Source organism: Ranitomeya variabilis, chromosome 4 (assembly GCF_051348905.1).
Source record: "Ranitomeya variabilis isolate aRanVar5 chromosome 4, aRanVar5.hap1, whole genome shotgun sequence".
NCBI lineage: Eukaryota > Metazoa > Chordata > Amphibia > Anura > Dendrobatidae > Ranitomeya > Ranitomeya variabilis.
Window position 1 is genome coordinate 40,738,271 of NC_135235.1, and position 13,748 is coordinate 40,752,018.

Sequence of the window (13,748 nt, forward strand, 5' to 3'; positions counted from 1 at the left end):
CAGCTGTCGGGGCACGTGCAGCAGATGCATGTTTACAAGCCCCGGTCTATGTCCAGCAGTGTTATTATTTCATCACCATGGACAGCAGGGGCAGGATGGCTGCAGGTAAGGATGGGATTGGTTTGGTTGTGGCTCTTGGCACTGTGGATCTGACTCCTGAGCCAATCCAGTCATTATTAGTTTATTAGGACTGATCCTGAGACCGTCGTCCATATAGTTGCAGGCTGTCTGCGGCTGCCGGACTTATGGCCCCTTTTACATGATTGAGTTTCTGCTGTGGAGTGGGGCTGATTGTGTGGTGGCCGCTGTGCCGTCTGTGGGTCGGGCGCGTGGAGTGGGGCTGATTGCGTGGTGGCCGCTGTGCCGTCTGTGGGTCGGGCGCGTGGAGTGGGGCTGATTGCGTGGTGGCCGCTGTGCCGTCTGTGGGTCGGGCGCGTGGAGTGGGGCTGATTGCGTGGTGGCCGCTGTGCCGTCTGTGGGTCGGGCGCGTGGCGGCAGCTGTGGGTCGAGGTGCATGGCGTGCCATCTGTGGAGTGGGGACTGATTGCATGGCGGCTGCTGTGGGTCCGGGCGCGTGGCGGCCGCTGTGCCGTCTGTGGAGTGGGGGCTGATTGCGTGGCGGCCACTGTGCCGTCTGTTTGTCCCAGCGCGTGGTGGCCGCTGTGCCGTCTGTGGGTCGGGTGTGTGGCGTGCCGTCTGTGGGTCCGGGCGCGTGGCGGCCGCTGTGCCGTCTGTTTGTCCGAGCACGTGGCGACCGCTGTGCCGTCTGTGGGTCGGGCGCGTGGCGTGCCGTCTGTGGAGTGGAGGCTGATTGCGTGGCGGCCGCTGTGCCGTCTGTGGAGTGGGGCTGATTGCGTGGCGGCCGCTGTGCCGTCTGTTTGTCCGAGTGCGTGGCATGAAGTCTGGAGTGGGTGCTGATTGCGTGGCGGCCGCTGTGCCGTCTGTGGGTTTGGGCGTGTGGCGGCCGCTGTGCCGTCTGTGGGTTTGGGTGTTCTATGAGTCTAGTTGCTACAGTCTCTTGATATATAATATTGATCTGTCATCAGTATTGGATCAGTCAGTGACGATGCAGCTGGTTTTCTGTACCCGGCAGCGACTACAATTTGGCTTCAGTGTTTACATCTGGCTGTCAGTGGATTTCATGTTGGTTGGTAGTGCTGGACCTCCACCAATCTAAGGGCATGTTCAGTATTTTACATCAGTGTAAGGTAACGTTCACATTTGCATTGTTGGGCGCAGCGTCACCGACGCATGCGTCATGCGCCCCTATCTTTAAACATGGGGGGCGCATGGGCATGCGCCGGTATGCGTTGTAATGCCTTTTACGACGCATGCGTCATATTGACGCACAAGACAGGGCGCAGAAAACGCCACTTCTAGTGTTTTCCCTGCGCCGAAAGTCCTGATCCTTACTATCTTAAGACAACGCATGCGTCGCAAAACGCTGCGTTGTGTACATGCATTGTTGGTTGCGTCGCCGACGCTGCGCACAACAACGCAAATGTGAACGTAGCCTAAGCCAAAACCAGGAGTGGGTGAAAAGTACAGAACCTGGTGCTGTTTTTCTATTATACTTTTCCTTTGATTGTTCCACTCCTGATTTTGGCTAAGGCTACTTTCACACTAGAGTCGGTACGGGGGCAGCGGATGCTGTTTTTCCACGCATCCGCTGCCCCATTGGGAGGTGGGGGCGGAGTTCCGGCCGCGCATGCGTTACATGTAACGTTTTTTTGCGGCCGGCGGTCCGCCACAACACAACCGTCGCACGACGGTTGCGACGTGTCAATGCGTCGCTAATGTTGTTCTATGGGGAAAAAACGCATCCTGCAGACAACTTTGCAGGATGCGTTTTTTCGCCAAAACGACGCATTGCGACTTATGCAAAAAAATGCTAGTGTGAAAGTAGCCTTACAAATACGGATGTAAAATACTGAACGTAATAATTTTTTTATTGAATTTTAAAATATTTACATTGGGACAGATAAATATTTATTAAGGAAGGGCAATGCTGGGATAGGTATGGGGAGAACTTGGATTACGGTATATAGTCATAAATCCAGAGATAAAAACAACAAACATCAGTATAGCATTAGTGATTATTTCATGGTAACATGGACAATAGTAATCTAAATCCAGGAGTGGGTGAAAAATACAGAACTGGTGCACGAGTTTCTTTTATACTTTTTTCATCTGATTGTTGCACTGCTAAATTTGGCTTAAATACTGATGTAAAATAATTAATGTGACCTAAGGTAATGTCATCAATATTGTATGCCTGGAGTGAACGCTTTTAACACGTTATTACCTTTCCACAGGATACATGATAACTTAGCGTTGGGTGCTGTCAACAATAAGACGTGGGCTGTAAACGGCTTTTGAATGAAGCGATAAGCACACGTGTGTTGAGCTGTGTTATTCATGGTCTATGGGACAGTTCAGCTCTTGGTTATGTCTTCAGCCCCAATGACTATGAATAAAGTGGTGATGTCTGTGTGTTCTTAGAGACCCAACAGGCTGAACCTTTTGTAAAATGTTTTATTTGATTAACATTTTAAAAATGTACCAGTCATTTTTTCATTTTTTTTTTTCCAAGGAAACTTACAAATTTTTTTTTTTTTTTTTTTTTGAGACACTAATTCAGTTTTGAAATGACTTTGCGGGTCCTATATATTGGAATTCCCCAAAAGTTTTTCCCTTTTAAAAACCGCACACCTCAACATACCGTATTCAACATTACAACCAGGTAGTTTATTAACCCTTCAGGTGCTTTTCAGGAATTGATGCAAAGCGACAAGACAGGAATAAAAAAAATAAATAAATGAATTTTTACCACCTAAATGTTTCTAACTTCTGAAGGCCGCTATGGCTAGAGGACTTTAAGGGTATGTGCACACGTTGCGGATTCTCTGTGGATCCGCAGCGTTTTTTGCGGTGCAGAAACGCTGCAGATCTGCAATTGATTTACAGTACAATGTAAATGAATGAGAAAAAAAAGCTGTGCACATGTTGCAGAAAATCCGGTGCGGAAACGCTGCGGATTAAAAGAAGTAGCATGTCACTACTTTTTTGCGGATCAGCAGCGTTTTTGTACCCATTCCATTTTAGAAATCCGCAGGGGTAAAAAACGCAGTAAATCCGCAAAAAAAAAAACGCACAAAAAATGCTGCGGATCCGCACTAAGGCTGTTATTTGGCCATGAATTGCCATAGCAAACATCAGGACTACACACTCAAGATCTCATGGTGCTGATGGGGTAAAAGAGGGAGCCCCCATTCTATTATTAACCTTTTAGAGGCTGTAGTCGCTATTTACAGCAGTATTGGATTTTAATGGCCATGGTCGGTGCCAACACTGATGATGGCTGGTGCAGCAAGTTGTCATCTATTGTGTACAGCTGATAGCTGCTGGATTGTCACCCCTCAGAGGATGCTATTCTTATATTGCAGATCTGTTTCAAGTTGTATTGGTAGTAATTATAGGGTTAAAGGACTATTCCAGGGTTTTATCTGTAGATATTATGCATTGATTATACTGAAATACTTACTGGTTGCTGTATTTTTGTTTGTTATCCTTTTCTACCATTTGTACTCTTGCATCACAACAAGAACACATTTGTGACCTGTCGGCTCTCATGTAGACTCCTATGCACTGGAGGGCACTTTCTCATTGCAAGTCTCTGAGACTCAGAATGGAGCCAGGAGAGCTTTATCAGACTTTATTAGACATGCATTGAGAAAGTAACCTCTGGACAGCACAGAAGATGCTGTGAGAGCCGACAGGTCACACGTGTGGTTTTCCTGCAGGCTGTGCACTGCTAATTTACTGGGAGAGCAGAGCTTATAGCCACAGTAACTGGCTGCAGGGTCAGGCTGGGGACATCCTTAGCCTCCTGCAGGATTCTGCCAAACGTGTTCAGTCCTGGAAGAGGACTTGAAGTCTGCTGACATGTGCTGCAGTGTTGTGACAGGCCGGTCGCTGTAGATAACGCTCCATACATAGCCTGTCAGCACTTAGGCTGGTGGATAGAGGCGGCCGCTCAGGTGGACTAAGCCTATCAGTGCAGGTTATGTTGCTGCCCTGTAGTGATCAGCAGAGGATAGGAAGTACTTCTGATAAATGTCTTCATCAGTTTTGTGATTTAGATGTGAATTATTCTATCCTGCACTTAAATTTTCCAATATTAGTAGATGGTTTTGAGGGCCACAGCCATAGTTCTTACAGATCTCTGCTGCTGTAAATATTCAGTCTCCCATACCACGAGCACCTGGGTGTCATCTGTGGATGGATAGTACCTGGATATTTTGCTCTCTTTAGTCGTCATATTGGCGCCTAACATTTATGTAAAGTCAAACACCCCAACAGTGGGAATTTAAAAGAACTATCAGCTCGAAGATAAAAGCTTGACTTTGTATGTGAAAGTGAATGTTGAAATACCTGGTGACATGCTTTGTTACAATGGTGCTGCTGTTGCACAGTTCTGTTACATTTTTCATCTTGCACAAATGGCCACAGCAATATCATGGGGTTTGAGGGGTCCGGGACCAGTGCCAATGACATTACTACTTTTCTTTTTAAAATCTTAAGGGACCAGTAGCGCTACTAACTAACAATCGCAGCAGGTAATGATACAAAACCACCCTTTATTTTGTATCGTGGTCTATAGAGAATAATAAATAATAGAATACCCGCGCTAAATGAGAAACCTCCACTCAACCTTTACATATGTCAGAACGTTGTCTTAAGAAGGGAAACTGAATAGCTGAAATAAACAGGACCAGTATATATAGATTGAGGATAATAGGGACTTTACCTCAATATTACGCAGCGGTGATGTAGAGTCTTCCGAACAGCTTTTGTTGAAGGAAGGAACACGTCAGTTCCGAAACGTGTTGGAATTGGTCTACTCCGCTCTCCCTAGCCCAGTCACGTGAATACTCACGTGACCGTGACGTCACGGAAGGTCCTGCTCAGGCAGAGAACCTAACGGCTTTACAAGCGCTCATTCATTCCCCGTGGTAGGCGAGCCTGGAGCGTTCTGCTACCGGCCGGGGCAGCGCCCACAGCCTGCCCACCTGAAGATCCCCCACCATACATCTGGCTAAAGCTGCATTTTCAACAAAGCTGTTCGGAAGACTCTACATCACCGCTGCGTAATATTGAGGTAAAGTCCCTATTATCCTCAATCTATATATACTGGTCCTGTTTATTTCAGCTATTCAGTTTCCCTTCTCAAGACAACGTTCTGACATGTGTAAAGGTTGAGTGGAGGTTTCTCATTTAGCGCGGGTATTCTATTATTTATTATACTTTTCTTTTTAGTAGAGCCATGACATATGGCTACATCCACGAGAAAGCAAAATTAGGACTTGTTTTTGCGAGATGAATTTTTTCTTGTGGTGGCTAATTGTTATTTTTTGAGTCTTGTGATGGCACAATTTGCTCCCATCTAATAGTTCATGACAGTCGAGCATTGGTTGCATAGTCCAAGCCACTGACAAGGGTGCGTCGGAGAAACTGATGACTGTTCTTCCATTGGGTTTCCCATCCTTTCCTGGGCCATGTGGCCACAGCTGTGACTACCCAGATCACGCCAGCGTTTGATGTGTGACCAAAAGTTTTTCTCAGTTTAAGGCCGGGATCACACATGCGAGAAATACGTCTGAGTCTCGCATAGTAATACCCGGCATTGCCGCCGTCACTCAGGAGTAGAGCGTGAGGCTGCATAGCAATACATGCAGCCTCATGCTCCGCTCCAGAGAGACGGCGGCAATGCCGGGTATTACCATGCGAGACTCGGACTTATTTCTTGCATGTGTGATACCGGCCTAAGTCACACTTACATTAGGCTAGGAAGTATCAGTCTGCGGTGAGATCTGGCATTATAGAGCTGCAGCCACATGTTGGTGGAGAGGGACAGGAGCAGAAGATTGATAAGTATGAGCTCACAGACTAAACAGATATTAATGATGGTGAAATAAAAACCCTTTAAGTTCAGTTTCCTTGGCTGTTATCACCATATTGATACCCAATCTTTTTTTTTTTATAGGTAAGTTTAATGTAAAGATGCCTCTACACGGTGAAATAATTGTAATAAAAAGAAATGGCACAGATGGGACTCACTTTCCGTTGACTGCAACATCGTGCTTGTTTGGAAGGTATGTACATATCTTATTGTTTGTCCTGATGCCTTAAAGATGCCCGGGTGACACTAACGCCTTTCCTCACATTACAGGAAAGCCGAGTGTGACATCCGCATTCAGCTGCCACACGTCTCCAAAGAACACTGTAAAGTTGAGGTCAGGGATAATGGAGAGGTAAGTCATTGTTTGTACTAGTGAGGCGGTCTGGTTGGAGCAGTTTTGGGTTACGGACCCCCTTCCCCCAGAAGGCCCATCTATTAGAAAGTTGTATGATGCATTTATTAAAAGCATATATCTGCTGAATGGGGGGATGAAATTCCACATGTTTTCCAATATCGGCTTGCTGTCATGAATAGTAACGTTAATTGTTTGCATTCAGAGGCTTATAACTTTTTAACAAATTTATTAGTGAAAGTCAATCAAGTCCAGACAGTTAGAGATTGGATTCACTTGTGGTCACTTTGACTAGGTCTGTATAGATTTCAGCCTCCAGAGCTCAACAAATATTTGAAAATGTGATGAAATAGAATCAATTATTATTAGAAAGTGAGAACCTTGCGTTTCTAACAGCGGTTCTTCGTCAAGCCTCACAATATCAATGCACCAATACTCTACTACAGTTAGCCGGATAAGAGTGCGGCTCGTATGAACTTTTTTGGTGGGCGTTTTTGCAGTTTCACAATTTTTTGTGTTTTTCTTTAGGTGTTTGTTATCAACTTAAGCTCTGTGAACCCAACTCAGCTGAATGGAACTACTGTTAAAAAACCCGTATGTCTCAAACACGGAGATGTCCTCACAATCATCGATCGCTCATTCAGGTAAGTGTGCAGGTTTTGTTTAAATGGAATGGGTTTTTTTTTTTTTCTTCTTAAGGGAACCTGACTGTATGATTTTTATTACTGAAAATAATGGTGGTACTCCATAATAAAGGCACTTATCTTTTTGTAATCCCACTTGGCAGCACTGATTTACACAAGCTTCGAGGCCACATGTAATAAGCATTGCAAATGCATATATGACGTACATTGACTTTCCCCCAATGCACTTCCAGGCTGAATTGCATGTGGCCTCATAGCTTGATTTCTTAGCTCAGGCACATCGGATTACTACAAGACCGGCATAATTTTTATTGTAACATTAGTTTGTCGTGAAATGGTTCTGACAAATACCCTTCAACTTATCACTGGGCATCGCACATCTGCACGTAATGTGATAACTTGCTGATCGGTCGGTGTCGCACCCCTGGGACTTGCACAAATCACAAGCCACTTTTATATAAAACAGGAATGCACTTGTGCTACCTGTGCTCCATGTACTTCCTATGGGACTGCGCTCAGCTTTACTGCAGCCCCATGAAGAATGAATAATGTGGTGGTCAGGCATAATGTGGTGCAGGTCCCTGCGATGAGGCACCCACGATCAGCAGTTTATCAGTTGTTATATGGACGGGTCACAACTTGTTTTCACTAGGCAGCCCCTTCATCACGCCATGTGTTTTTATATGTCGTTGATTGGACTCAGAAGCTAAGCCCACGCCACACAGGACAGATCCCAACTGTTACATAAGCTGCTAAAAGTGGCAATTAAGTTCTGAGATCCAGCCCAGGCGTTCATTTGGAGGTCACTGTCATGTTCTCTTGTGAAATCCAGCCACAGGTGGCAGGTTTTTTTCCCAACAATTTGATGTTTACTATATACTGCAGTATTGTATATAGTACAAGCAATTGCAGGTTCAAGTCCCCTGTAAGAGCTGAACAAAATAAAGTTTGTTTTTTTAAATGCAATTTAAAAAAAATAAACCATATTAACCCCCCCCCCCTCCTTTCCCTAGTTAAAAATAAAAAGTAAAACAATCTACACATTAAATAATGCCGCATCCAAAAATGTAAAACAATATATGAATAAACAAATTTATTATATAAAAAAATATTTTTTTTTTTAATATATATATATTTTTTTAAACTATGCTTTGAATTTTGGGTTGGGTTGGCTGCACATTTCAATGATCCATATAGTGGCATTATTGTCTCTACTCGATTATGACCTTAATTCCTCACCCAAACTAACAGTAATCTAAGTATATATGATGCTGTTACTTCCAGATGCTTAGTTCGGTCAGATCTTGCAGCTGTAATACAGATAAGAAAATGAGGCCCCTGTACCGTTCTGTAAATGATTTTCCTTTAGGGTAAAATAATCCTTTTTTATATGATGTTATGTATTAACAGATTTGAGAAGCCTACACAACAAGGAAAACGACGATCAACCGGACTGGACTCTGAAACCTTTAAGGTATATCTATTGATAGTGAATTTTACACTACATTTGATTGACTTGTAAACACTAATTTTTTGCCCCTTCTTCCAGGTGTTTGCAAGTAACCACCCTTCTGACACAAGTAGGTATTTTGTACTTGTCTTATTTCTTCTAAGTGTTGTGACTTGTTACTGTGGCACAGAAATGTGCAGGATGGGAAGTTACAGGTATTGTCATATTTATCTATTGTATATTTTTCTTAATCAGATGAAACTGTGCGAATTGAGACTCTAACCAATAAAACGCAGCGCAAATCCGAAGGCAATATCATCAAAACTACTCATTTGCGGCGATCGCTGCAGGTTTCCTCTTCGTCATCGGCAAGAAACGACTTGTCACCCTTTGGGGAATTGTACGAAATGCTTAAAAATAAAGTAGAAATTGGGAAAACGCCTGTGAAAGATAAAAGCATTTCGCCCAAAAACGTGGCGCTAAAAAGAAGTCTTCACGTGCAAGATGGCTCTCAGTCTCCAGTGGCCCCAAAGCGTCATTCTAGAAGTCAATCCAGCGACAGCCCACTGACCCGTCCGAAAGAGGTTGCTCTGGAGCCTCGATCAGCTTCTGCTGGAAGAGTCAAGGAGGCCTCAAAGAGTCCATCAAGAAGTCCCAAAACTTCAACTAAAGACTTGAACAAGTCTCTACAAGAGGTGGGAAAGGAACCTGAAGCAACGACACGGAGACGCTCCAAACCCGATTCTCAGCCAGCGTCACAGGAGCAAGTGCATCCCATTGTAAATGGTTATGAAGAGAAACGCTCTCCCAGAAGATCTGCAAGTGCTGAAGAAAAAAGCAAATTAGAATCTCAAATACAGTCTACCCCTACTAATGCAAAAGCAGCTGACTCGCCATCACCTCGACTTCGGGGCAATCGGTCTGAATCAAAACTGGTATTAAACAACCCAGACAGTTCTCCTCGAGGTAAATCTCCTACTCAAGGAAGGCGAAGCAAGAGTTTAGAGAAGTCTCCAAAAAGAACGCCATCTGCAGCTTCTGTGTCCGAGGGCAATGCAAGTGAAGGTGCGTTTTATAATTTGGAGAGGCTTGTTCCCTCGCTTACTGAAATCTGGTTCAAAACGTTTGCTAGTCTTGTTCTCGTAAATACCCCTTTAACGCCCTGCCTTGTAGCTTTACATCATATGTTAAATAAGAGCCTTTAATATTGATGTCAGGACTCGCTTGTTCAGTGTTAAAGGTATTTTCGTAAAACAAAAAAATAAAAAAAATGTAGTTTTCCAGGAGTTAACATTAACTGGTTTACTCACATGTGCTGCTTCGTCTTTGAAAGGCTGTAGCAGTGGCGTTATGACTACTGCGTATATGGCCACTTCAGCCAATCAATGGACGGCTCAATGCCTTTTGCCATCTTCACTTGTGGAGCCGCTGAGGCCAGTGATTGGCTGCAGTGGTCTTGTGATATCACCAGGAGCAGTGGCCAGTGAGGGAATCTGTTTTTTTAACCATTGGAAGCCTATAAAATAAACAAAACCCAAGTAAAAAGGTAAGCAGGTAGCAACATTCAGAAAAAATATCATACCCCCTTAATAGTTTCCAGCAATCTCCTCATTGTGAGAGGATTAGAGATGGGCGAACCTGAACAATAAAGTTCGACTTCCGTACCGAACACCTAATGCTCGGGCACGGACACCGAACTTGGACTTCACCAGGAAGTCCGTGTTGCTGTTCGGGTTCATCCCTCCCGAACATCGGGTGTTTTGCCGCGCTGTCATATTTTATCCAGGTATGTCTGTGAAACTAAAGCAGAGCTCCAGTTCTGGTTATCAGTAAGTGCCCAATGGAGACATGATCTCGAATAATTTTCCTTGGCATAGCCGAAAGTACATTCCTCTAAGTTGGAACAAGCAGGTTGAGGTTTATGATCAGTTTGGTTTGTGTCAGGAGACTCTTTCCAATTATTGAGGTTACTAATAGGTAAAGTTTTCCCAAAAAATTTTTCCAGGTTATTTTAACCCCTTTCTGCCAGCTGACGGAATAGTACGTCAGCTGGCAGATCCCCTGCTTTAAGGTGGGCTCCGGCGGCGAGCCCACCTTAAAGCCACGACATGTCAGCTGTTTTGTACAGCTGACATGTGCGCGCAATGAGCGCGAGCGGAATCGCGATCCGCCCGCGCCTATTAACTAGCTAAATGCCGCCGTCAAGCGCTGACAGCGGCATTTAACTAGCGCTCCCGGCCACGCGGCCGGGAGTGCTCGCACCGCTGGCCCCCGTCACATGATCGAGGGTCAGCAGTGCATCGCCATAACAACCAGAGGTCTCCTTGAGACCTCTATGGTTGTTGATGGCCGATTGCTTTGAGCGCCACCTAGTGGTCGGCGCTCAAAGTACACCTGCCTTTCTGCTACATAGAGGTGATCTGTATGTCACCTCTATGTAGCAGAGCCGATCGAGTTGTGCATGCTTCTAGCCTCCTATGGAGGCTATTGAAGCATGCCAAAATTAAAAAAAAAAAAGTCGTTAAAAATATAAAAAAATATATAAAAGTTCAAATTTTTATTTATTTTTTTTTTTAGCAAATTTTGGAATTTTTTTTCACCACTTAGATAAAAAATAACCTAGACATGTTAGGTGTCTAAGAACTCCGTAATGACCTGGAGAATCATAATGGCAGGTCAGTTTTAGCATTTAGTGAACCTAGCAAAAAAGCCAAACAAAAAACAAGTGTGAGACTGCACTTTTTTTGCAATTTCATCACACTTGGAATTTTTTTCCCATTTTCTGTTACACGACATGGTAAAACCAATGGTATCGTTCAAAAGTACATCTCGTCCTGCAAAAAATAAGCCCTCACATGGCCATATGGACGGAAAAATAAAAAAGTTATGGCTCTGGGAAGGAGGGGAGCGAAAAATGAAAAAACGGAAAAAGCTCCGGGGGTGAAGGGGTTATTTCATGTTTCTCTATTCTTAACAGTTGAACCAAGGAAAACTCCAAGGAAACGAAGAAGCGATGAACTTTCCCTTCCAGAACCACCACCCAAAAGGAAGAGGGTCTCGTTCGGCGGACATCTTAGTCCGGAGCTGTTTGATAAAAGATTACCTCCCAATTCACCCCTTAAGAAAGGTGCAACGCCTGCTCGGCGGAGTCTGTCTATAAACTCTCCTCGCACGGTTATACGCAAAAGCTTTGGCCTGAAGCAATCGGCGATCAGGGTAAGAGGTTTTTACATGATAGGATGTTGATAAATTTTATTTACATTCTATTAAGCCATATTTTGTAGTGAAGGATTTCATATAAGTAAACAGAGTACATCAAGGAAAAAAAAAATCTGTGTACTGAAAAATCCCTGTCTGCTAGCCTTCATTGGGGGGGAGAAAGGAAATTAAGTGTACACTGCTGCCACCAGGAGGCTGGTATGAAGAATTACAACCTTAGTCACCTTCTCTCCTACTGGTAGTTAGCTATTCAGCTAGTGAGAAAAGCAGTAACAGAAGTAGAAAAACAATCCAAACATAAAAGGGCAGTTTCTGTGTCCCTCAAAAAGAAAGTATATTGCAGAGATGAAATAAAACAGGGAATGAGGAGATGGTCCGTAAGCTAACGAAGCAAGATGTGTGAAGTATAACTCACCTGCTCCAAAGAGATTTGACCCATCTCTGGTCTGTATCCGGAGGAAGATCTACAGCTTGGTCCTTGCTCCATGCAACAAGGCTCTTGGAGTGAGCTAGGCAGGACCCCCCCCCCCCCCCCCCCCCCCTCCTAAAAAAAAAAAAAAAAAACACTGAACACTGCGCATTAGGTACAGAAAAGGTCCTGCCATCCAGACGAAGGAGAATACAAACTGAACCTTAGAAGGACTGTTTGCCATTTGTCGAGACAGGGTAACCGAGGGAAATACGGTAACCTGAGGAGGTGAGAATGTTACAAAAATAAAGGACAAATACAACATTGGGAGAAACCAGTCCGGAGCTCCAGACCAGTGTCTGCCTCCTAAGTGACACCAAGCTAAATGGAGCAGCTTGGTTATCAGATGGCTGGGGAGTTCCCTACTTGTTTTCTTAAGGTTCTAATTCCTGGTGTCAGCCTCTTGATGACAGCAACGTACACCCGTGGTTTCCCATGTCCCCCAAAGTAGTGCCCACGAAAATGATCTGCAAGTTATGAAGGCGTTTTGTGGAGTCATTGGTCTCACTTGTTTTATACTTTATATACATACATGCAATATAGGTGTTCAGTCCCAGGGCAGTAGTTTCCTTCAGAAACAGGCTTGTATGTATACGGTAAATATTATATAAACTATAATAATAATAATAATAATAATAATTTTATTTATATAGCGCCAACATATTCCGCAGCGCTTTACAACTTATAGAGGGGACTTATACAGACAACAGACATTACAGCATAACAGAAATCACAGTTCAAAACAGATACCAGGAGGAATGAGGGCCCTGCTCGCAAGCTTACAATCTATGAGATTGTACACTTCCATATAGACAGCAGCATCAGTGTAACGAGTGGGCATGGGCAGCAGTTTAATGTCATGATCTGATTCATGGGGTCCAGGTGCTAAGATTGCCATTGACTGATAGAACAAAGCTTCTTATTTGAATATTGTTTTTTTTTGTTTTACTCGACTTGCTGAAGAGAGCTGAATGTGCTGTTTATGGATCCATAATAAGGATGAATCTGTATACTGCTTTCCAAAGGCCCATAAACACGTCTGCCCCTTTTTGCTTTCGAGAACTGTAGTGGTCTTGGCACCCAGCCCCCACTGATCAAGTTTGTAAGACGCTAGGTGCCTATTGGAGGTCCCAATCAACCGGACTGCCCATGCTAGAGTATTGTCTTTTTTCCTTTTTAAATAAAAGGGAACTTGAAAATATTTATCTCAAGAGAAATCTGTTTCTCCTGAACTGCTCAAATTTCTCAATGCAAAGGTGAAATCTGTCTTCATTGAATACAGAATACAGATTGTACCCATAAATTGAGTGAAAGATAGTCAAAAAGGAGAAATTGGTAAGTTTCCTCTATACGATATATTAGAAACAGGGCTGTGTAGTCTGTAAGCCAAACTGGACTCCTCAATTTCTGTGACTTCCGACTCCTCACTACTGAGCATGTACATAAAGTGTAGCACAGATTCATCTCCACTAAAAGCCCAGATCCCTAGATCAGGAACAGAACAGACATTTGACATTTCATAACTTTCCCACGTCACTTTTAATTTTAGACATTTTACTGAATTTTGCACCCCAAAATGCACTTAAAAGTAAGCTGTTTTCTTTTGTCCCCCCCCCCCCTCCTTTTTTTTTTTTTTTTTTTTTTCCATTTCT

At 43.8% G+C, this 13,748-nt stretch overlaps 1 protein-coding gene across 2 annotated transcripts in view; it reads left to right on the top strand.

Annotated features, from left to right (window-relative positions):
- MKI67 (marker of proliferation Ki-67) overlaps positions 1-13,748 on the top strand; it is a 36,738-nt gene that overhangs the window by 978 nt on the left and 22,012 nt on the right. For both annotated transcript variants that reach the window (XM_077258391.1, XM_077258392.1), the window contains exons 2-8: positions 6,047-6,155; positions 6,233-6,314; positions 6,843-6,958; positions 8,369-8,432; positions 8,508-8,538; positions 8,664-9,473; positions 11,386-11,624. In XM_077258391.1, coding sequence (XP_077114506.1) covers positions 6,047-6,155; positions 6,233-6,314; positions 6,843-6,958; positions 8,369-8,432; positions 8,508-8,538; positions 8,664-9,473; positions 11,386-11,624 — 1,451 coding nt within the window. The remainder of the gene's footprint in view (positions 1-6,046; positions 6,156-6,232; positions 6,315-6,842; positions 6,959-8,368; positions 8,433-8,507; positions 8,539-8,663; positions 9,474-11,385; positions 11,625-13,748) is intronic.